This window comes from Fringilla coelebs (genome assembly GCF_963513975.1).
Source record: "Fringilla coelebs genome assembly, chromosome: 1".
Lineage (NCBI taxonomy): Eukaryota > Metazoa > Chordata > Aves > Passeriformes > Fringillidae > Fringilla > Fringilla coelebs.
The window spans coordinates 25,307,077-25,332,098 of NC_140028.1; the positions used below are offsets into that span (position 1 = coordinate 25,307,077).

At 37.2% G+C, this 25,022-nt stretch overlaps 1 protein-coding gene across 2 annotated transcripts in view; it reads left to right on the forward strand.

The window, feature by feature from the left end:
• TRIQK (triple QxxK/R motif containing) overlaps positions 1–25,022 on the forward strand; it is an 85,418-nt gene that overhangs the window by 35,211 nt on the left and 25,185 nt on the right. The window contains exons 2-3 of one of the 2 annotated variants that reach the window (XR_014617030.1): positions 10,269–10,354; positions 20,217–20,404. Coding sequence is in view for 1 of the 2 variants with exons in the window: in XM_084226904.1 (XP_084083030.1) it covers positions 10,269–10,354; positions 20,217–20,330 (200 nt within the window). In the remaining variant the exon portion in view is untranslated. Of the gene's footprint in view, positions 1–10,268; positions 10,355–20,216; positions 20,704–25,022 lie in introns of those variants that run through there. The other variant, XM_084226904.1, reaches the window with a different exon arrangement.

Sequence of the window (25,022 nt, forward strand, 5' to 3'; positions counted from 1 at the left end):
AGGAGATCAGCAACAGCCAATGTGTTTTGTCAAACCAGTTCAATTTTCTTCTCTGACAGAGTAGCAAACTTAGCATTGATGGGGAAGAGGAAGAGGTGCCATTTACCTTGACCTTGTCAATGTATTCTGGTAAACAAACTAGAGATAAATGAATATTAAGCTACTGCAAGATGGGTATCAAAGTGATATGAAAGCTGTTCTCAGTAGTTACTAGTGGATCCAGAGTGGCCTGGACCCAGTATTTTAATTGGCAGTGGGATGATGAATTTCATCTGGGAATTATACCAGTTTGAGAGGCAAATTTAAACTCAATTTGAGAAATCAGGGAAATATCTTGGAAAAATAGAATAAAATACAGCAGAAGAAGGGCAAGTTTCTTAACTGTGGCATAAATATTCAACCTACAAACTGAGTAAGTGTAAGAAATGCTTATTCAATAATCTTGGAGAAAGGCTTTATAGCAGTGAGTAGAGTCACAGGCAGACTAATTGAATGTGGAAGAAAAGTATGTACATAAAAGATACCAATAAGATCTGTTTCCACTTTTGGGGGGGATAGATCACATTTCCTCTGTTTGCAGCCAACCATTAATAAAATCAGTTTAAGCCAAATTGAAGCTGTGTGCAGCCTGAATCAGAGGCAGAAAGACTCATTGTGTTCTGTGTGTCTCTCCTATCACACCTTACGCTGCCTTTTTCACACCTCTAATCATCAAAGAAATACTACAATAGTTTCTGGTCCCCCAAAATCATCTCATCAAATGTTTGATAAAAATGTGGCTTTTAATTGCATTGATAGTGGATACTTCATAGAATCATAGAAGGGCTTGTGTTGGAAGGGACCTCATCTTGTTCCAGCCCTTGCCATGGACAGAGATATGTCTCACCAGACAAGGTTACTCAGTGCTTTATCCAACCTGACCTTAGAAACTTCCAGGGATGGGGTATCCACAACTTCTCTGGGCAACCTTTTTCCAGCCTCACCACCCTCACAACAACAGAGAATTTTTTTTTCTAATATTTAATCTAAACCCACTCTCTTTCAAGTTTGGGGCCGTTCTCTCTTGGCCTGTTATCATGTGCTCTTGTAAATAGTCTCTGCAGTAGTAGTTTTGGTTTGCTTTTTTCATTTTCAGAATTTATACTAAAATGTGGTTGTTTATATGAAAGTGTAACTGCAAGCAGTTGTTCCATAGCAAAGTTGTACAAATGTACTCAAAACAACATGTACAAAGTGATGTATGTATATATTACGTAGGTGGAGAAACAAGAAGCTAAATACCCACCCACCAGTGATCTGTTTCAAATTAATTGTTTTAATTTATTTTTAAGAAAGGTATTTAATGTTTTCCTAGTTGTCTGTTTGAGTAGGAAATGTTAAGGAGATTGTTGGAAAGGCGAATTGAAGAGCTGCCCTCCTGTGTGTGGAGGCTCCTTTTACATGGAGCCAATACTGTTTAATGGCTATAGGTATGCACCTGTTGGACTTCAGCACAGGATTGCAACAGATAGTTTAGCACTGAAAGGCATTAAAAAGGACTGCCTATCAAATAGTAGGAGTAAGCATCAATATTTTTAGTGCTGTTCTTCAGATCTTTCATTGTAGTCTTACAGTTGATTGAGTATATGCTACAGGTATTGAAAACAAATTTCCCCTGAATGATTAGCTGATTTATTGTTTTTATGTGTTGTTCTGTACATTATTAATAATTTATTTCCTGACTTTATTTTCTTAAACAGTTATATAGATTTCTAAAATATTCCTTAGGTATCAGAAAAGGTGCTAATTTAAATATGTTCTTAATTACTTGTTACAATCAAAGTATGGCTAATACAAATTTTAAATGTAAACCATTTTTAAATGAAACACTGCTTTTGATGGCAATTATAGAAAATTTGAGGGATTTTCTGCTTCCAGTCAGAATATTATATTTAGCAAATATTACCAGACTTCTGGTTTGGAATCAGGGAAAGATAGCAATAATTAAATGGGTATATTTTGATGTACTTAAGAATGCATTATATTTTGGGGTTTTTAAATCTTGCATGCAGCATAAAATGGAGTTATTCATTTTAATGCATCCTTCTTGTTGGCTTAAAGCTGAAATATAGTTGCTTGAAAATTAATTTACCTCTCATGAATGACTGGTTGGATTATCTTTGTAGCATTAAATGTCAACCCTGAGCTCAGAGCACATTGTGTCTACGGTAAAAAGTTGTCCCTGAGCACTTAATGTTGTGTTAAATGATGATGTGTCCTTTGCAAATGTATTATTAGTGTCAAGCTGTTCCGTCTCTCAAGATTGAAAAATGGTCAGTGATTTGAGCTGCCATTAAACCTGAATAAAATAGAGAGGCTGTAGGGGGTTTTCATGCATTTTCTGAGTATAGACACACTCTTGTGTAGGTACAAGACATACAAAAATCTTTCTGTTAACCTAAGACTCCAAAAACTCCCTTCAGAATCATAGCAATTAAAAAGAAGAAAATCTCACTTCTGCTTCTCAGGAAAAGAATGGCCATTGAATTTATCTGTGTGACACTCATAACACAACACACAATAATAAATACTTGAGAGTTTGATCTTGTTTCCATACATGTGAGCTAGGGCTGTGTTGCCAATTCTCAGACAGAGGTTATAAAACTGTTACTGCTGTGTGGTTTGCAGACTGATTTTTACTGAAGTTAGGCTTGAAATTCCCATGGAATCTTGTTTTTCTGAGGTTCCTCAACATTCCAAATAAATAGTTATTTTCAGAATGAAGCAGGCATGTTGAAGATGTGTTCTGTGAGAGTAGAGTTCCACAGTTTCACTGGGTTGAAATAAATTCTATTTTTCTGTGAACGTACAATGACTGGATTAAAATCTCTCCAAGATCATAGAATTAAATACTTGTTCATGCACTTTAGGAGGCAGGTGTGTAGGTATTTTGATGGTGTTACAAAGCACTTTAGAAAACACTTCTTTCCCCATGCCAGACACCTAACTTGTTGGCATTTAGAAAGGCACTTGAAGAAAAGTTGTACTGCTATGTGTGAGAGGATAGAGATCAGTTTTCAGCTCATACTCAGTTTTTCTTATATCCCAGGGCATGTAAGAAAATAAATCCTTACCTTTACTCTTACTAAAAAACAAACTACAAACTACTCTAAAGTTAGGGAATTGGTGGTAGTGCAAACTGATTTGAACCTTTTAGTCCATTGACTTGCTGTTTGCAGACCCTACTGAATTCCTCTGGTGCACTTTAATTCCAGTGCACTGGTGGCATCAAGGTACCTCGGGCAATGTGATTTTATGACTAAATTCTCTCTCAGCTGTCACCCATTTAGCTGGTTCCATGGAAGTGTTTCCCTGATAGTTGAAAAAGGCAAGGACCATGCACATGCAGAAGAAAACGAGGAGGACATGGACACACTAGAGTGAGTCCAGTGAAGGTCAGGATGTCCAGCTGGAGCACAGGATGTACAAGAATAGGCTGAGAGAGCTTTACAGCTTTCAGAAGAGAAAGTTCAGCTGAGATGTTATTGCTATCTGCAAATACTTAATAGGAGGCTACAGGCAGGGTAGCTAGCTTAGCTTTGAGAAAAGCCTAGCTTTTCCCAAAGGTGCACAATGGTAGAACAAAAGGCAAGTAAGAATATGAATATTCTTGGTAGGTAGGTGAAAAATTTTTTACTAGAGGGATGCCCAAATGTTGGGAAGAGTTTCTCAGGGAGATTGTGGAATCTCTACCTTTGGAAGTACTGAAAACTCAGCCGGATAAGCTCAGCTAGCCTAGCTGCCAGAATCACTGGAGCTGACTTTCAGGTTGAATGCAGTTTAAAAACTGGCTCTGTTCTGAGCAGAGGGATGGATCATATGACCCCCAGGAACATCTTCTAACCTATGCCCTGAGAATGCAGCTTAAAGCAGGACCATAGCTGCTCCAAGGGAGCGGTTCTGAAGAAGCAGGGTGCTGACTGTGGTACAGAGTGCAGTGGCTCTGTAGCACAGGCATAGCTAACTGGCTTGGGAACCAGCACCTCATAGCTGGGCAGTAGTGGAAATCAGGCTGTGGGTTCAATGCAGTTCACAGTCCCTTCATGGCTCTGTGATTTTCTCTCTATGGTACTAATGATACCCAAGATAATTAATTCAAAGGTAATTTGGCCGTGTCTGTAAATGTCCTGAATCAAGATAAAGTCATGTAGGAACTACTTCTTCCTCTCCATTTATCCCTTCTTCTTATCCCAAGCTATTTCTTGGTTCATATTTATTCTGCTTAACCACAGAGTTGGAGCCAACCCACCTGACTTGGGTTCTGAACATCTCTAGTTGTTCTTGACAGTAAAACAGGCAGCACCAGGGAGCTCTTTAGGTTGTGCTAGGCTGCTGTCACTCACTCTTTGGAGAAATCTCGCTATGGGGAGTAAAGAGAGACCTAAACTAGCAATCACCTAAAACTGAACTCAGGTGTAATGGGTGTGTCTTGCATATAGGGAGGATGCCATGACTGAACCTTTCTCCATCCTGGGCCTTTCTCCATGCTAATGAGATCTAATTCTCCCTTACCCGTGTTACTGCAGGTAAAAGGATGGGATGCTTGAAGTCAGACTGTGGAAACCCTGACAAGAGCAGAAGTCCATTTTCTTCTGTGTGTTCTGTGGGGTTTTGTGCAGGATTCCTGGAACCTTCACTAATTCATATCAATAATCATGATAAACCAATTGATTGCAGCTTAACTAGGTGTGTGATTTCACACTTGCACTTGGTCAGTAAATCTTGCCACAATCTGTCTCTAGTTTCTAATTAGATATGTATGTATTTTAGTATGGTTTTCAGTATCACTTACAGTGAGGTACTTTAGTTAAACTGCTACTGGTAACTAAAATTTACCCTCTAGTTGTAGTTTTATTGATCCTTAAGCAGTACTTTAACATATGAAATGGATTGCTAATGTATGGAAAACGTCTTACTAATGTTTTGAGTATGACTGTAATACCAGCACAGAAAGATTCAGGACAGCAGTTTGTTGGTTGTTACAAATTATACTGAAAGTGTTGAAAGGAATTTTAAATCTGTAGCGTGATTAAAAAATTTAACTATCTGTCAGGTTTTTTGGCATGCTGTAAATAACTAATCTTCAAATTATTTGTCTGAGTAATTAAATTTAGATTGCACATTTCTCATTTCAAATATTTTGACTCTTATCTATTTGGTTTTCCATTGTGGCTTAATTGATGTGGTCTATATAAACGGACAATAAATTTATATACCTTTGTTATAAAGATCAGTCAGTGAATAGAACTTGGTATTCATCCCAGACAGAATTATGATTGAATGTATTTGCAAGATTAAAGCACTGAATTTACTTCTTTCTAATTAAAGGCAATTAAAGATTTGCAGACACAAATAAAAGACAATGAATTGAGGAATAAGTGTAGAAGCAAGTCCATTTGCAGGTGAAAAGAAGTGCCTTTGAAGCAGAACCAGCTGTATTTTCATTGAAAGAATAACAGTTTAGGAAGCTTTTCTGCATGTGCTTGCTTGATAGCATAATGTACTCATAAGCAGCTTACGCAGTACAGTATTCAGAAAATAGCAGTGCATTAATTTTTAAAGTAGCAAATGCAGGCGAAGAGCAATGCTGCCACATGATGATAATGAAGGTGGATATTGTAAAGTCTGCTGAGAGAAAAGAAAGCAGGGAGCTCCTGAAATGTGAACATTTATAAAACAATAACTAGATATTCATATGATAATAAGCTTGGACAGCAGCATCAACAAAGGCCAAAGATGCAGTCCTGTTTCTGCTTCAGCCTGATGAATTGAAAAGCAGAGAGGCAGTCTTTAGTCTGTTATTCAATTCCAGTAATGAGCTATTGTTAGAATGAAAGACTAAATATCTAGAAGGGTTGGAAATGTTTTTTTTCTCGTGAAGTTATTCTGTAGATTTTTTTCAGGTTGTGTCTTAAACAGCAGCATCTTTAAACACAATCCTAAATCTAGTCAGTTTTCTGTAATACAGTGCTCAACATCCTGCATTCTTGGTTGCAGGCATAAAGGAGCTTGGTGTGTATGCAGAGGTACAGTGTTGTGCATACTACCTGGCAGTGTCACAGTATTTCTGTAGACTAAAAAAAAAAATTAATCCAGAACTTAAATGAACTTGCCTAAATTATACATATTATTTTGGATTTTTTTGCATTTATCATCATGTCATTGGAGGGTTTTAATTAAAAAGAATACTGAATATACAAGATCAGGTCACCTCTGATCGTAACATATTATGGGATCTCAATTTCCCTTGTATGCAGAGTTAAATTTTAAAAAAATTGTAAAATGCATAGATTTTTATTCCTAGTTACATGAAGAGAAACAAACTCACTTTGCATATTGTATGAATCTCTAATATGCACTCTGAAGGAGGCATCCCTTGTCATTTTTCACAATATAGCTAAAAATCTTCCTCATCTTCACCCTGTTTTAATCCTACAGCCAGTAAAATAGTCTTCATTTCTATCCCAGGAAACTTTTCCAATCAGGATCTGTAAACATGGCACAGCTCAGTTCAGGTGCTACTGAGGTCACTTTGCCACCAAAGGAGTGGAAAAGAAGGATGGAAGGAAGGGAGGAGGTGCCAGGAGAGCTCTATAGAGTTTTTGACAGCCAAAGGCTTCTTCAAGCACTGGATGGGAAGGTGGATGATCTTTGGAGGCACTTTCAGGAAGCAGGACAAGCAGAGAGCTGCAGTCTGTAAAAATAGTTGCCTTGTCATGGAGTACTTTAAGTCTTTGGCCTTAAAAATAGAAAGGAAGTGAAGGACCTGAAAAGGAAAGAAGTAGTACATTTGTAAAAAAATAAATAATTAAATAGTGGTAGTTGTAAAAAAAAGTTTAGGGAAGCTGGCACTAGAGTTTAGAGAGAAGAGATGACAAATTGATAAGAATAATGACTAGTCAAAGAGGTAAGGATTATGTTTAATAGGAAAAGTAAGATTTGTTCTGGAAACCTTCCAGTGGTATCTTTTTGGCTTCTTCTTGCCTTCATATATTCCATCAGGAAAACTTGGTGTCTCAGATAGGCATTGGATAAAGCAGACAAATGGGGCATTGTCTGATGAGCCTGTCTCAACTGGCTTTGATGATCACTTCCTGAGAAGAAGAAATAGCTTAAACTGATGACTCTGACAGGTAAATATACAAGGCAGCTTGCAGGATAAGTGAGATAAACTAGAAGACATGGAGAGTGTGAATATACTTATCCCAACTGGTTGAATTTGCAAGCCCAAAAGGAGGGAGGCTGTAGGGAGACTGTATTACTTTTTTCTGCTTGTTTTCCAGGTGGTAATGATCAGTATTCACGTGACAGGAGCTTTGCATTTCATTGTTCTTTGTAGTCCTGTAGTGCAGATGTCTTTCCCAAGGCCTCAGAAAGTTCACATGTTTTAAGAGTCTTTTAGTATGATTGCTGAATCTGGTTTTCATTACAAAGAAGTCCACAGATGCCCTTTTTAAACTTTTGCACTTGGTGGACTCAGACTGTTTCCCTACTGTATTTTTTTCCTTTTGGCTATTACATTTAGCAAGGAGAGTGGTAAATTAATGGCAGGTGCCTGGATTTGGAGAACTACCAGTTCTAGAGTCATCACTGAAATAGCCTGGTTGTTATAGGAGGGTTAGTTGTTCATGTCTGACTTAATATAAATCTGGAAGTGTTCTCTGGGTAAGTAGAGTACAGTCTTAGCTGTAGCCATGATACTGGAATAAAGAGTAGCAAGGTGCCAGAAACCAAGGGAAGGAGCACCAGTAAGCTTTCTCATTTGGATGAATAAACATGGTTCTGCCCATACATATGTTTCACAGACGGGTCTTCTGTGCAGTATTTGCCCCTGCTCATGTCACCTTCACACTTGAGCTGTGGAGAATGGGAGGGAGAATGGGCCATGGGAGGAAAGGGAGGTGGGTTTTACTAGCTGACTTGTGTCCCATTCCTAGTGGACCTTACCAGGCTTTCTAATTTTCAATATCTCATGCTGTTGCATCACTGGAAGGGAAATTTCTGACTGTCTTGTTTCATTTACCCCTGATGGAAGAGCAGCAAACCTGAATTATGAGAACTGAGTTTGAACTTAGTGTTTGTCATTTATATAGTTCTAAATGAAGACATTTTTCATGCTTAAAATATTTCAGATTGATACATTTCTATAGTTTGTTCACAAGTAAGTAAGAACAGCTGCATCACTTGTGAAAGTTGGCTCCCAACAAACAAACAAAAAAATTCAGGGCTGGGGTGTGTCTATGCCAAATTTCAGCCTGGAGTGTATTTTTATGAGTAATAACCTCCTGCCATTTGTAATGGAAATTCTGAAAGGTCTTTTAACTATTTCATGGCAAAAGTATGAGTGTGGGACTTTAGGGAGAAGAAACACATTCTCTCTCTGGCTGATGTCATCTCATGACTTAGGCATTTTTGTGGTTTCTGCAAGTCTTTCTCCAGCTGTTCTAAAAAAATTACTGTATTCCTGATGCATCCTATTATCAGATATTACTGACTTCTGAAAAATAATGCTGCAGTGGTCTTGTCCTGCTAGTAAGATGTATCAACTGAATGAATATATTGGAGCCTCTGACATAAATCATCTCTCTTTCATCCTTTCTTCACTCTGTCTTCTGAGTTTCCTTGGATATAGGCTGCCTTTGTTTTTTTATTCCTAATAACTGGAACATATGGTTCCAGTTATTTTTCCATTTGTTATTGAGTATTTTTAAGTTATTTCAAGTCTTTCATGAATAATATCTGACCAAAGAATAGTATGGAGACCTTCCCAATATGTAATCCATAGGGCTGAGGAGAGATTATATAATGAAAGCAAATTTGTATTGCGAGTTCAGCGTTCACGTTATGCTACACAGACAATCTCTGTATTGAGTATGAGCAGGGTAATACAAGGAGCAGACAAAGTCAGAAGTAGGTTTCCATGAATCCAGTGTATTACTGGAGAGAGACATTCACATTTCAGAATTTCATCACTACACAATAATATCCCAGTTTTCAAGGTAGCCATAAAATGAGAAGTTTGCATTATTGATTATGAATATAAAATCACATCTGCTTGGATAAATGGGATTTTTGTATACAAACCACTGGACAAAGTTTTAAAGTAAAGGTTAAACTATTTGACTGTAACAGTAATGAAAGCTAATGTAGAAATAGGTAAACTCAGTGATTTGAAAAAAGCCAAACACTCTGCTTTAAGCATTATAGTTTAGCTTTGGAATTAGGCATAAAGAAAAAAAAGGATATGTGTACACATTAGGAGGGGAAAAATAAAAAGGACTTTTTAAAAAGCCAAAGCAGTTGTACTGAGGCTGTATCCCTCTGAGCAGTTTCTTCACAGATTCTTCTTTTTCTTCTCCTTTTGTGACTGTATCTGTACCTTGACTTCTGTTAACTTAAAGAAGCTATGATTAATAGTTCATAATACAACACTAAGAGGCCTTTCAGACAGCAGGAATATCCCTGAGAGATGTCAGGTGTTTGATGATTTGTTATTAAGTCGAGGTAAATGATTTTTACCATTTCTACCATTTCTGAATGCTTACGTGTCCTCCTCTGAACTCAGTTCATATGGACTCAGTGTAATCAAGCCCTGGGCTGCAGTCTTTGTGGCTGCAAGAGATAGTCTCTGTAACTTCTAGAAAGTTAATCTAAAAGATTTTGTATAACATGTTTCTACAAGCAGATGGTGTCAAGCAATGATTTTATTAGCATTTACTTAGGCTGATCTCCATATCTCTGAGTTCCGATACCTGCAAATAATGTTCCAGTTCAAAAATAAAAACCTTTACATTCACCAGAATGTCTTGTCTTGCACATTTACATGTGCATTAGAGATGACTAAGCAGGAAAAATTCTAATGGAAATTTTTGTTTTGATTTCAATGAGAGGGAAAAGCATAATCTACCTTTAATCAACTTATTTATTGACTGATTCCTATGGAGCAATTTATTAAACATTGTACTTGTGGATATCTATCCATAGGTCTATTTTGATGTCACTCTGGAGTAACAGGTTCCACACTGGCTTGTCAGATCTTGTTTCTGTCGCTGTCTATGTTAAACATGGTTGTTCCACAGATTGAATCCCTGTGTGACAGAGTAGCTGTTGTTAAAATGCTGGACTGTGGGATGTTTTTAATATGTTGAATTTGACTTTTCAACTGAAATAAATGCTCACATTCTTTGTATTGTTTTTATGTTTTCATTGAATATGCTTTTTTACTCTAGGGAAACAAGATTATAAGAAAACCAGGCCTATGTTAAGAGCTACAAGATTAAAAGCAGAGGCCAAGAAAACTGCACTAGGCGTAAAGGTAGAGACTTCTTTGATAGCTCAAACCACCTGTGTGTTTGTTTCTTTTCCCCATAGATGTACTGTGTGAATATTGATTTCTGAGAGATATTGTTTATGACACTTCAAAATCTAAGTAGACTGCTAGAATCTAAAATATTTATGATTAACTGCTTTCACTTAACCCTAAAATGACTTGAATATTTGAAGTGCTGAAAGATTTTACATAGTCTATGTCCTTGTTATGATGCATGCTTACTTTAAGGTTTAAAGCACTGTGTGCTTAGAAAATTGATGGTTTTAGGGAGCCTGTCTACACACAGAACAAATTCTTTATTTCATATAGTTAGACAAATTACAATAAACATTTCTCATGTTCCTCTTCTCATCCTATACCAGTAGTAATTTTAAGATTGGGTTTGTTAAGTATTGTTAATTCTCAGCATTATTGTCTCAGTCTGCATCCTTGTGTAGCACCTCTGACTTGGAAAAAGAAGGCTTAACCAATAGCAAAGGAAAGCATATGGAAAGGTACTAAACTTTATTTTGAAAATGTTCCCTTTTCAGGCAGGTATGAAGTATAACAATTATTTTAGATCACAGCTGTGAATATGAGCAAGGAGGACAATTAGAAATATTCTCTGTTATCTACTACCTGGTGTGTCATCAAAACGGGATCTATCTGAACACACATTACTTATGTTGCCTCCAGTATTTTTTCCTCAAATTTATTTTTTTTTAATCTGATACACTATTAACTTAACAGCAAGAGTAAAACCTGAGGAAAATAAAAAAGTAGATCCATTATTTGGGTATTCTAGTAAAAGAAACTTCTGAAATGTTAAAAGGAGAACATTTTCTTGTTTCTGGCAGATGAGAAATCAATTTTTTCAAGTTATAGCTTATAGCAAATGCCAAGGTATTACTACCAAGCTGTAACAGCTGTTAGGCTGCCAGATGATGTATTTGGTTGTCTTCCAGAATTTGCTATTATAATCACGAAACAGTGCTTTCTTTTTGCTCCTGATTGCTGATCTCGATCAAGCATTACCGTATGATGCAGTATGTTTTCACAACATAATCTCCTCAGTTAGTGCTGTGTGTCAGGTTTTAATGAGAAAAAGTAGATTGCCTTTTTTGTTTAAAGGATAAATTATTAACCTTTTGAGTTCCTTTTCCTTCCTTTCTTATTAAATTTTCCTTTTTCTTTTCATTTTTCTTTCAATGGCGTGACCTTTTAAAAGTGATGTTCTACTTGGAGGCTTAGTGTACAGCCTAATTCTTTTAAAATGAACACATTTTTTGCATGTCTTCCCTAAGCGAGAAAAGTATGAGATTTAGTCCTTCAAAACCTGTTTCATTTCCTTATTTTCTTAAGTAATTCTTTCCTAAAAATGAGGGTGAATGGGAAAGCATGTGTGTAATCATGTAAGTCATGAAGAATTGAGTATTAGTGAATAAAGGTGCCATCAAGGTGCATATGTACTCTCCAGGTCCTGAGTGGATGTGTTTCTGGAGTTCTGCTAGTTGCACTGTGTGATTTCTCAGGTTTACAGTTCTGCTTCTGCCTTAAAAAAAAAAAATCTTTAAAGTATTTTCTTCTGGCTGTAATATTTTTTTGTGCTTCTGGACCTTAAAAAATATATGGATCATCTCCAAAAAGATCACAGTAATTTATTTTGCTTCCAAATTGCTGAGGAAAGCTGACAAGGCTGAAGCAAAAAGGAAGGTAAGTTGGGCACCTTTCCCTTCGGGGATTTGCTTGTAGGGGAAGGAAGGCAGGGCTTTTAAATGCTTCCTTCTCACTGAGCCTGTTTAATGCCAGCAACCTCAGGCTTAGTAAATGTTACAATACTTCTACCAAAACATGGGCAATTTCTGTAGAGTAAACTCTGCACTTCTGCTTATAGACCCCACAGTGCTCAGCGTGGAAGTGAAGTGTATTTAATGTCTTGGGGTAAAGGTGCACCTCTTCCCACCTCACAGTGACAGCTCTTCACCCTGCTCAGTCCCTCCAGCAGCAGAACTTCACCATGGGCAGTGGATGCTCCTGGAGTATCTGTAGGGAAATCTCCTTCCATTCCCCTGGAGAGGCTTAATTATGAAGCCCCATAACCGATACCCTTCTCTCAAGCACAGCTTGTTTTGCTCAGTCCGGCGTTAAGATCCTCCAGCTGCCAAGTGCCATCTTTTCATATCCATCCTCCACACCTATCCTAAATCCTCCTCTGTTGTTTTCTGGATAATTTTTGAAATAATTCTTGACAACTTATGGTTGGTGTGACAGCAACTGGCAGGACAGAAGAGAGCACAATTGGTTCTTCAGATCCCTTGACCAGTTGTCTCAATGCCCGCTTGATCATCCTTAGTCTTGTTGGGACTTTGTATGTGTCCACCTGGCAAACCAGTGGGCAATGGTCAGTGGGCCATGCCAAGCTGGGAAGTTTGTTGGTGATTTCCCCAAGGCTCACACACCTCCCTGTGAGCTTGGTCCAGTTGGCATATTGGGCCCTCCATTCCTCTCAAAAGGGAGTCACCAATCACTATTACCCTTGCCCTAGGCAACCCCTCTAACCTGGATGGATCTTCATCCACATTCTCATCTCCCTGGTCCTCAGATTCCAGGGTCTCATAGCTGTTGTTTAGGGGCCCCTGGAGAGGTGAGGTAGGTCAGCAGGGAATTCACCTGCCACCTCAAGCAGAAAACCATTTCCACTCCCCACTGTCTCTTAAGAGCTCCTCCTTTTCCCTGGGATGAGTAATGGTAATAAGCAACATGATTCACCTTCCAAAGGCTGGGATTTTAGTCCTTTTTTATTATGTAGGTCCTAGTTCTGTGCTGTAGCAATTGATTAACTTAAATTTGTGTTGAGAGAAAAAAAAAGTGATATAACTACAATGCAGTGTAAAAGTAGGCACTTTAAATAGAAATGTCCAAAGTTCTTGTAAGTCTTTGAGGAGAAACCAGACACATACGTGTGTTTGGAATGTACTTTGTTTATATCTATTCAGTACATAATGCAGTATGCAGCATTTCAAAATAAATTAACCTTTTATTATAAAAAGCTAAGTTGAAGCTAATAAAAATATTGTAGAGGAAGGATAAATGTAAAAGTATAAAGGATAAATGTAAAAGTATAAAGTCTTTGGGAAAGGGGTATATATTTGTAGTTCTGTGAAATACATACACACAATAAGCTAACACAATAAGCACCACACAGCCACTTAAAACAATAGGCTTTTTAATGTCATTGATAACTCTAGGGTTGTTTTGCTTTAGTATCCTGAAGAAATTACATGCCTGGCTGTAAACTAAGACTTAGTGTAGTATTTGGGGCAGAAAAAAAGAGGACTAGAAAATAGTGAAGGGATTTTAGTCTTTAATTTCAATGAGGATAATGGAATTCAACTGTTGTGTATTTCACCATGAGAGCTGACAACATTAGCTTAAGAAAAGGCCCTATAAATGACATAAAACTTTTCAGAACCAATCCCCTGGAGATTCTTCACATTTCATCGCTGGCATACTAATTAGCTTGTCTTGTCAAACTTTGATTGCCTTGTCATTTTAATGCAAGGTTTAAAGTAACAAAGTTTCTTTCAGTCACTGGCATTTAGTACTTTTTAATTTCCCCGATGAGGGATTTTTATCTGTGTTGATAATGTCAGAGAAGCAGCTGAGCACTAATAACTATCCAAAGTTAGTTCAAGCAGGGTGACCATGCTAGTACTTGGTGTGTCATATTTGCTCTTTAAACATATTTAAAGATTAAATATTGTAGCAGGGCTATTGTACTGGCTCTGTTTCTATGTGACACTAATGTAGACAGTGCCAAAATACATTGTGTCTCTTGGAAAAGCAGGACCCAGTCTCGAGAAACAGCTCCAAGAGAAAGCAATGTGCTATATGTCTCCTGGTGTTTGGATAAGACAAAATCCTTTGTAGCAGTACCAAAAAGGGAGCCTCTGAACTTTCTCTGGGTCATTTTGTTGGCCCCCCACAAGGGGTTTGTGCTGCTGGAAGCCCAGCTGTTCATCCTTACCAAATAGAGCAGGAAGGCCTTTCCACCACTGGTGCTAGCTCTGCTCTCTTTGGGTGAGGAAAACAGGCCAGCAGGAGGGTGACAAGCAGAAAATGGTTTGAGAAGTGTGGAAGCTGGGCCCCCAGATAGCTGAAGTTTGATATGCAGAGACCAAAAGTTATGGGTGTTCTTGGGGAGAGATTTTTTTCACAGGCTGCTGCAAGAACAAATCAGTAGTCCATGGAACAAGTAATGAAGTTTTCTCTTTTCTTGAAAGGTAGGCACAAATCTTAACAGTAGTATTTGCAAACTACTTGCAAAGACATTATTGATTGCAGAATATCACTACACAGAGAATTATTAGCAACACAGTCCATCGATTCAGCTAAGGGAAAAATGTTCCTAAACAAAGTGAGAGCTTACCGTCTGTCATGCTTTTGCATATCTGCTTAATCTGTTGTGTAGTTAGATACCTCACTATGGAGAGTTTCTCTCATCTGGAACAAGTTAGATAGGAATAGATAACAACACATTCCTGGTGTATTTCAACAAAATATATTCTCCAATTTCATGCTGTTCATAATCTGATAAGTTAGTGAACTACATTTTTCAAGATACAGTTTCATAGCTTTGTAGAAATTAAGGCCACAAGAGACTATTAGATCATTTGATCTGCACTTCTGTATGTTACAGATCATAAAATTTCATCCAAATGCTTTCTGCAAAGTCCAAGCACTTTGTAATGGCCAAAATACTGGGTCTTCAAACCAACTTAGATGTCTCACAAAATGCAGAGCAGCTTAATGTGCCAGCAATGGATAAAATGTGATGTTCCCAGTTATCCCTGTAGTCAGGCTTTGATCCCTGACCTTGAAATGAAAGGGAGGGGAAACAACATGTACAAAGAGAAGAACAGAATCAGATCCTTGCCTCACCTGAACACATAAGTATCGTAATCATGGTGGTTTGAAATGTGAAGAAGATGCACCCACCAAAATCTTAGGAGGATTTTCTGTACCAGCTTGGAGCAGTAGACCATCTTTCTCAAACCTTCTTATATCTCTACTTCTGTAGCACTTCAAAGAATAATCAACAACAACAACACCTCAAATCTTGGAAATGAAATGAATACAATTGGAGGAAAATGTCAACATCAGAAAACTTTTAATGCTATATTAAAAAGTCTGAACAGTTAGCATAGGGTGCTATTACTTTTAATAACCTGATACTTGTGGGGTTCAGAATGTAGCACTGACCGTGGGAGTAATCTGAATTTTCCTAGGACCCTAAAGGAGAGGAGCAGCTAGGAGAGCTGAGTTTGCTGACTCCTGGCAGCCAGGTCCTTCTTTTCACACAAGCCAAAGTTGAAATATTCTTTCCAATTGCTAAATAAAAACATACTTTTTTGAGGGAGATCAGCTGATAAAGGACTCACAGATATGGAAGTCCATATTTTGCTGAAGAATGTTCAATCATTCTTGCTCCTAGAAAATGGCTTCTTAGTTCAAGGCTGAACTTACCTAACTGCAGCTGGGCCTTGAAAGTTTCTTGTAAAAAGGATAAAAGGACCCCACACAGTGAAATGCTTTACTTAAATACTGGTGTATATAATGATATGCTGTAACCAAACTACCTCTCATTCTTCTCTATGATACAATAAATACTGGTCATCTCCCTGCTGGAAATCCCTCCACCTTTGTACATGCAGAAATCACACTGAGGGAGTAGTTACCCATGAAATCCAAAGACCTTCTTAGAGTCACAGTTTTTCAAGGCAGAATACTCCACTTTATAAGTGCTGTATGCATCTTTGATACCTGTATATATTATTTTACATCTAGCTGTTTTAAAATGAATCCTGTTGTTTTGTAGGCATATAGCCAGGTGGTTTTGATGACTCTCTAATAGTACCTGGTTCTCATTATTTGAGACAACAATGATTCTTCCATCTGAAATTTTCACAGTAAAAATTTGAACCTAAAAGTGTGGATAAAAGTTCATAAATTACTTTTGTTGCCTTCTGTTAGCTGTAGAATGTCCTGCATTAAGGAAGTAAACATTCATTTATAAATACAATTTTGCTGAAACTCTAAAACATCGTCACAGTGAATATCCACCTAAAGTCTTCAGTTAAAAACTATGTGAGATAAAAAGATTTTCAGTCCCTATATATTTATTTTTACAGGTATCCTTGGTCAGCATGATTTTCTTTTCATCTCTTTTCAGAAAGAGCGAGGGAGAATTTAGCAATTCAAAGAGAGCAATTTGTGCTACTCTTTCACTTAATTTTAAGCAGGTTTCAGGTTAAAAAGGTGTGATTCTATTTGAAGGGTAATTAAAAAACATGTAAAACCCCCCAGACATTTCCTGGAAGTATGATATTTCTCTATATGGGTAGGATATGATGCTGCCATACATAGTGTCCAGATTTGTGTTATCATAGCTAACATTTTTTCCTCACCCCCTCTCCTGATTAGTCTTGTTTAGATCCCAGCTCTGCCACTTGCTCCATTAGGGTGAATTTGAGGACATAATCAAGTATTTGGCAGGAGAGACATAAAACTGACCAAAAATGATAAGAGAATTAAATCTACATCATGCTGTAATAGTATACATTTCCTTTATGAAAAGGTTCTGGAAAACTTAACCAAACTGAAATCAGTAGGGTGATACATATGCTATTCTACATGTAAGAGAATAAAATAGAAAATTCTGTTCCTTTTTAAAGGCTTCTATGACTGTACTTTGGGATTTGAAAATAGAAATGTTGTTTCCTAGTGTTCTGTACCATGATATAAAAGAAAAAAAAAGGAGAAAATGTCCTCTGATCATTTTAAGTTTATTTCTATAGAACTTTTTCCTCTATTCTTTAATTATTCATGGTAAAATCCTTTGAGTAAATGGATTTTGCAGAGGATGATGGGGATGATCCATAAAGTACAAGAGAAAGGGAGCTATATATGCCAAGCAGGGAGTATTTTAACATTTCATTTCTATGCATGACTTAAAATACAAATAGCAAAACCTGAAAAGTATAAAACAAATTAAAATGACAATATATGTGTGTTGTTGCAAATACAGTACAGTGGTGCAGCATCTCATTTGCTATTTACCTTGCAAAATTTATGTTTATAAAAGTCCATAAACTGGATGCAATTCTTAAGAGACTGCATATCCCTAGCTGAGAGCCAGATGTCCTTTGTAAGGCCATTTATTTTATATTTTTTTTTTACTCTGCCTTTTTCAGTAATTCAAAACTAAGGTTCTTGCATAATTCTCAAACCTGGAGTTTTAGTAAGACTTTTCATTCCCAGGGATAATAAATACTGATCCACCCACACAGTTCCTAATGGCTGTGCAAGGAAAATAGTATTGTTATCACAGAGTTACTCATTGTGAAACTTAGGCAGAGGAATTAAAGAGCTGCTTCTGTCAAGCAGTTACTGGGCAGCCTGAGAATAAAACTCAAGATTTTCCCAACTCCACGTCCTTTGAAACAAATTTTTAATGCAAAGGTTCCTGAAAAGTTTGCTGCTGCTACTCACTGCATTTCAGAAGGGAGACTGGGGAGGAGGGAGGGGAAAGGTAAACCTATTGTAAAGCAGAAAGCGTGGGAAGTGTGACAAACAAACAAGGAAAAAACTTTTTAATACTGGAATGAATTTGCTCTCTGTGTCAAGTGTGAACGGTGCCTGCATTGTGCGGTTTTGTTGTCCACTCTCCTGAGCAGATGGAGCCTGCAGTTGTATGTCACTTGTTTATTACATCCTCTTAAGATTAGTAGCTGTGTGGCCAGATGGGTCTGGGAGCACAGCTGTGGATACAAGGAAATAAATGAAACCTGTCTGATGCTGCCATGCCCTTTTGTGAGATGTTGACGTGTTGCAACTGCAACAAAGCAAAAATCACTTTCCTTTAATATATGAGGGAATTAGATGTACTTTTTAAAAATCAAATCATGATATCAGGAGGATGAAGTTCAGAGGATGGTACAATTCTAAGAGGAAAATGTATTTGAAATCTGTAGCCAACAGCCTCAGCAAATTTGCAGGAGCAATTTTAATGTGGTAAAACAAATTTAAAGTGCATCTCAATCATCCATATAAAATAGAAAGCAAAGGTTTCTATAGAATAAAGAATATGCTCCTATAGAACATATGCCAACTAGGCAGTAGTATTTCAAAATTTATTAGATGGCATATGTTGAATTATTGATCCAACATTCTGATAAACTATATAATGCATTCATGTAAATGCAAATTAAATGCTGCTCTATAGAAGAATGCCAGATTATGGGCTAGACTTTAAAAAATGAAATACACAGTTTTAACTCCTTCATGTCAGTGAACACAATGCTGGACACAAAGCCACCACCAACCTAGAGATGCTGGGTAGGATTAATCCCACAGTGCACACACGAGGTACCATCTGCACTCTCTTCTAGTCTAAGGGGAGAAATGGTAATTTTTGGGAAGAATTCACTTGGCCTCTCTTGGAGGACACAAGATGGACATATTCTGCCCTTGAACAGTAAAGATTGTCTTGTCTTAGTTCAGTGTAGGCATCTTCTTTCAGTCCCACTGACAGAGTAGGTTTGATGTGACATCTTCTGTAGCAATTCAGATCAGTTGTTATAAAATCACCGAACATTTTTTCTTCTCTCATTTTAAGTGTACATTGGGATCATTCTGATTTAATTGTTTTATAGCTTAATGTGAAGCTGAGAATTGCAGGGGAAGTTTTGCTGCTTTCCTTAGAGGGAGAGTGGGTTTGGAGGTACAAACTAAACTTTGGAGCATCTCAAGTGCACAATTTTAAAAGTTCATCATGATGATCAGAAGTCAAATTGTAGCTATAGAGTCATACTTTCTGTGAGCTGAAGGGGCGTAAGAATTTTTCTCAAGCTTATCTTTCATCTTTCATTGTCTAGCAAAATGGGAGTCAACACTATAGGAAGTGTGGTGGGTCTTACAGAAAAAGAAAACCTTAAAAATGAGAAATATGGTGTCTGTGAATGAAATAAAAAGGAAAGAAATACAGGAAATAGAAGAAATATTAAGAGGATGATTGTACTATAATTGCATTTTTACAGAGTCCAGCCTTAAGATGACAGGCAGCCACATAATGAGTATAATGTGTAGTGTAAAAACATTTTTCTGCTTCTGAAAGCTGCTATAAATCATGTATACTTTGGAAGTCTCTTTTATGTTAATTAAGGAAGATGCAGCAAGTTGCAATATTTTATGGGAAGGGAGGCAAGTGCAAATTGTTGTGCTTTTTGCCTTATTGCAGCGCTGAAGAAAGAAAAGTTTCATCCAATTCTGAGGGTGTTTGTAGTTCCATGTTGTACTGCATGCCAGGAGGTTGGGAGGTAGAGGTAGCAATTTTCATTGACTTCCACCATACTGTGTTTGCTTCATTAAAAAATTACAAATTTGTTGGCAAAAAGCAGTAACATATTGCTAGAAAACATCAAAATTCACAGTGTAAATTCATAACTTAAATTTGTGTTCAAAACTGTGGTTTGTGAATTCTGTCTTTTCCTTTAAAAAAGAAGGAATTGAATAATGAAAAGATATAAAGCTTCTATTTCTAGGTAAGACTAAAGATTTTTAAGCTAAATATCATCTTTCTGATGATATATCAGACTCACCAAAATCTTCATTAAGTGAATGGATTCTACAACACTTGGAATGGTAACCACAACAGAGAAATCCTTAAAGTATCAATGCCTTGTGCAATTATATTATGTCTGATGTTATTTTGATGTGCATCGTAGAAGAGAAATAATATTTATTCCTGATTAATCTGAAAATATGGTATTATTTCTAACAGGTTTTTGTTTTTGTTTTATTTCTACAGGAAGTTGCCCTTGTCCTTGCAGCCATACTGGTATTTTTGTTGGCTTTCTATGCTTTTTTTTATCTTAATGTTTCCAATGAAGTTGACCTTGATCTGGATCCAGATGAAAACTAGCAGATGCAATGAATCTATCATCAAGATCTCTTCAGCTTCAACAAGACTACATAGGAACACACAGTCCCTTCACTGTAAGACAGTAAACAATGCCATTTCTTGCAGTCCAAATTCATAAGAAAGTTTTGCAATACGTCAGTCACATTCCAGGTCTCCTAATTAAGAACACTTATGCCTGGCCAAGTGTATTTGTCTAACACCAAAGCCAGGAGCAACAGTACAATACGTGAAGTTTATTGTTTACATTATGTTTTTCTCAGGCAGGGAACTTTGATGTCAAAAGACAGGTGCTACTATTATTATGGGTATTGATGCTGACTTCACAGGAGTGTCTGCCTTGACTGAATTTAGGAATCAGAGCTTCCTAATAACCAAATTAGTTTCCTGTATCTTTCTGAAAAGAAAGCAGAAATACCAAATAAAAAGTCTTTTCTTCATTTGTGTTTATAATATATCAAAACACCCTCATCCTTTCTCTCCCTTTTAATCTTTCTTGTGCATGTGTGTGCATGCATGAAGATGGAAGAAATTGTAGGAAAAGAATATCTTCTTACAAGCAGTCTGTCACCTTCTATATGGACTTAATTTTCTGTCATTCCAGATTCTGTGTGCCCATATATCTACAGTAATCTTTTTCATTCTTTTGCCAACTGTTCAGCACACATGTGTTCTGTTAGAAATGGCACCTGGATGACAGAAGCTCTAACATTCACATATGCTTCTGAAACACAGTTCTTTGCCTCCTGTGCTGTCTGAACTAGTGTAAATAGAAAGTTTAGTCGATGTTGGTTTTAATTAGTGTATTGGTCTACTATTAATATAAAGTCAAAATTGTGTTTTAATTATGCTCTTCCTGATGGTTTTGGTATCAACTTGCTCTACCTATTAGGGGCATGTTGTATAAAAACATTCCAGCTATACAATCATTTTAATCATCAAACTAATGTGAGAGGCTGTAAGTAATAAGAAAACACTTTTTCTCCTGGCACACTAATAACTGGTAAATCTTGGCTCCTTTACATCCTTCAGTTCTTGCAAAGTACCTTTCAAATTAGGCACTGTAGATAGCATTTTTGTTCCTTTTGATAGCCAAAAGCCACTTGAAGAATTTGTTGTGTCAGAGCAGCTGCAGGGAGCTTTAAAATTCTGGCTTTATCCTGTTCTGCTTTGAGTTTGGCATATAACTGAGCTTGTGGATGTAAAGACTCAGTTTTGACTCTCTTAAAAGTGTGGACAGTCTTTCTCTGACTGAGATTCAGTTCCAATTCAGTTTGATATCAAGAATGTGTAGAGCCATTGGTGCTGCATGTTGCAAGGAAATTTAGGCAGACTGACTTTCAGAAAAGTTTTCATAATTCTGAGGCTTGGTTTTGCCTTTGACATAAATTTCAGAGCTGAATGTTAGATTTAATTGCAACTGAGGTATTTACTGTCTTGTTCCTGAGATGCCTGGCTAAGATTTCTTATAGTGATTTTGAAGGCAAAGGGATACAAATCACAGCAAATATTATAATGGAAAATATATTTATTTTAAATTGACTCAGTCCCATTATCACCACTTAAGAAACTTGGATCAATACAGTTAATTTTTAAACCATACAGTAACTATGACCGTATACATTATGAGTCTCTAAGGATCCACTTCGTATGTGTCAATGTTCATTCACTTTATGCCATGCAAAACAGCAACTCTAGAAATTCAGAGTTCAACAGTCTTCCGAAAAATATATGAAAGAGAAAATTATATATGCAAATATATCTCATTTTCTACGTATGACTCTTACAGACACAAAATCCTAACATTTATGTGTGCCTATGACTTACAGTGCACTACTAGTCGCACACTTGACCAAACACCTCCCAACATGTTGAATTTATGGTGAAGCATTATCTGACACATGGCCCAACTTCCATGCCTTTCACTCCACCAGCACCCAACCACATGTCACAGAAGCTGCAGACCTCTCCTTTTACTTTACATTAGCAGTTTTTATGTTCTATAACGTGCTGGAAAGATTGCTTCCTTAATGTCAGCATACAGCTCTCTGGGTCATGTATGGTCTGAGAAAGATACGTAGTTACTCCCTTCTTGCAGGTCATCTCTCTCGCTGACCTGCTCTCTCTCTCTCATAACCTGCCCTCTCATTTGGTTGCGTTAAAAAGCAAGCAATTCTTACTGTCAAATTTATGAATATGAAGTTCCTAGAACAGGAATATTCCGTTTCCCAAAATGTGAATCAGACCAAATCTGAAGTGTGCATATATGTGATTCTGTCAGCTTCCCCAATGTGTGGCTTATGAGTCCATATTGCCCACAGTTTGCTGTTTGTCTATTGGCTTTGTTTGGATTAGGTCTTTTCATTTGCATGAAAGATCATAGAATCATTAAATCATTGAATGGTTTGGGTTAGAAGGGATGCAAAAGATCATCTATTTCCAGGGCAGAGACACCTTCTACTAGAGCATGTTGCTCAAAGCCCCATTGCCGTGTCAAACACCTCCAGGGATGGTGCATCCACAGCTTCCCTGGGCAACCTGTTCCAGTGCCTCACCACCCTCAGGATAAATAATTTTTTCTCACTATCAGCTCTCTGTTCTGCTGTCACTACATGCTTTTGTAAAAAGTCCATCTTTTTTGTAGGCTCCCTTCAGGTACTCGAAGGATATTCTCATGTGGCAGGAAAATTTCTTTTTGCTTAGACCAGGTAGACTTCTGTTCAGTATATGTAGAAATATGTGGTAAATATTGCAGCACATATGCTTCCTCTCTTATCAGTACAATAATTCCTAATGGGACATGTGGCCTTTTTTTGCCCTTAATTGTATCTAAGATTGAAATATGCCTTTTGGATTTTGGACCATCTATCTTTGTATGAGTTGTTCGGTGTCTATTAATAAATGATTTTTTTCTATTTTTGTTCTCTTATTAATGTTGAACATACTGAATTATGTATACATTTGAAAGGACATTAAAACAATCTAAACAGCACAATGTTCAAAAGTGAGCACTGATGTCAATTTTAGATTATTTGGATTACTTTAGGCAGTTCTAGCCACTAAACTCATATAAAACCCAATGTGGCCTATGAATACATAAAAGGCAATGAAGAGAACTTCCTTTGGCATCCTACCCAATACTAATAGATCAGATCTCTTTCTGGAGTTGATTCATGCAGCTCTATCACTTCAGTTGTACAAGACTTTTTTTATTATAAAATCAGTAATTTTATATGCTTGTTTCAAAGAAGGATTGCTGACCAAATAATTGACATGGCAAACCTGGCTTAATGAGTTTTTTCAAAGATATTCACCTGAAGGAAAAGGTAGACATCAGTTGTTGCCCTCTACTCCTGCAGTAAACTGAATTTCTTTCTAGCAGAGGTTGTGGAGGAGATGCCTATGCCGAGTCCTTGTGCTGTGGGGGGGGAGCAGATGTCCTGTCTGGAAGAATCTCTGGCTAGGAAGGCATAACAGTCTTCCAGAAGTGATTTTGCTCTGTAAATCTTCCTAGGTGGTTTTCCTTTTCTCTTTGATTCTTCAAAAGCAGAGCCAGCATGTAGACCATCTCAGGACAGAAGCCTCAGTCTAGTATTTCTAATAGTGCTTCTAGTGAACCTTGCCAAGGAAAGGCTCTAGTTCTACTACATAAACATATAGTCCATAAACATATTTTACTGGAAGCTTAGGAGGCATGTTAAGCATTTCCCTAACAGACCCATGAGATACATTTAAACTTTTCTTGAAGAAAAGTTGTAGTAAAGTTCACTGTTGCATATCATATAAGACACCATGTGATTCAGAATCAGCTCCTTCCATCCTTTCAGCTGTAGCAGGTCTGTAGCAGGACATGTAGACTGGGAGATTGTGCTGCAACACATAACTGCAAGTAGCTACAACATGAGCAAACTCATCTGTTTACATAGGTGTCTTCTAGAGCAGCTCACCCATAAGTTTTATTTGACAACACAGGTTTTAAACAATTCTACTAAAGGAAAGCACAGTGGAAGCCCTACAAAACAGTTCATGCCTCTTCCATGAAGGTTGCTACCATGGAAGAGGTTCATCTGCTGACTTAGGGCCAAGTTTTGAATGCTGCCATTTTCAAAGGGAAGATGCTGCTAGGAGTTCCCAGCAGAGTGATGGCTGATAAGGGATTGTTGTCCCTATAAAGCACAACTGAGCCAGTTGGTGAAGGTCAGATGCATTCAGGACAATTCTTTGTAGAGAACTGTACTTGAAAAGCAGAGTAGGCAAGTTAGAGTGCCAATAAAAAAGATACTACAGATCTTGATCGCATTTCAAGTTCTACTTACAGTAGCATAGTAATTAGTGGTGCTTATGACTAAGAAAATAACAGTATGGCACATCAATAAGACAACAGAAATTGGATGTTGGAACTGCATCCTAAAAGATTTTACAGTGGATTATGCCTGCACTTTGGGAAGTGAAGCCATGAGATGAATAAATTGGCAAAGATTATCTGTGATCTTATGCTTACAATGTTTTTTCCTGAAAGAGCCAATGGAGATATTTTGCAGTACGTTTCTCCATCATCCTCTTAGTTTGCTGTAATGCATTTTTGTAGATGTATTTCTTTCTACACATTTCCAAGAGTGAAAATATATTTTTTTTTTGCAGTTCATCAATTCATTTAATTGACAGAATCCTCTACTCATCCTTTTATCCCCTCTT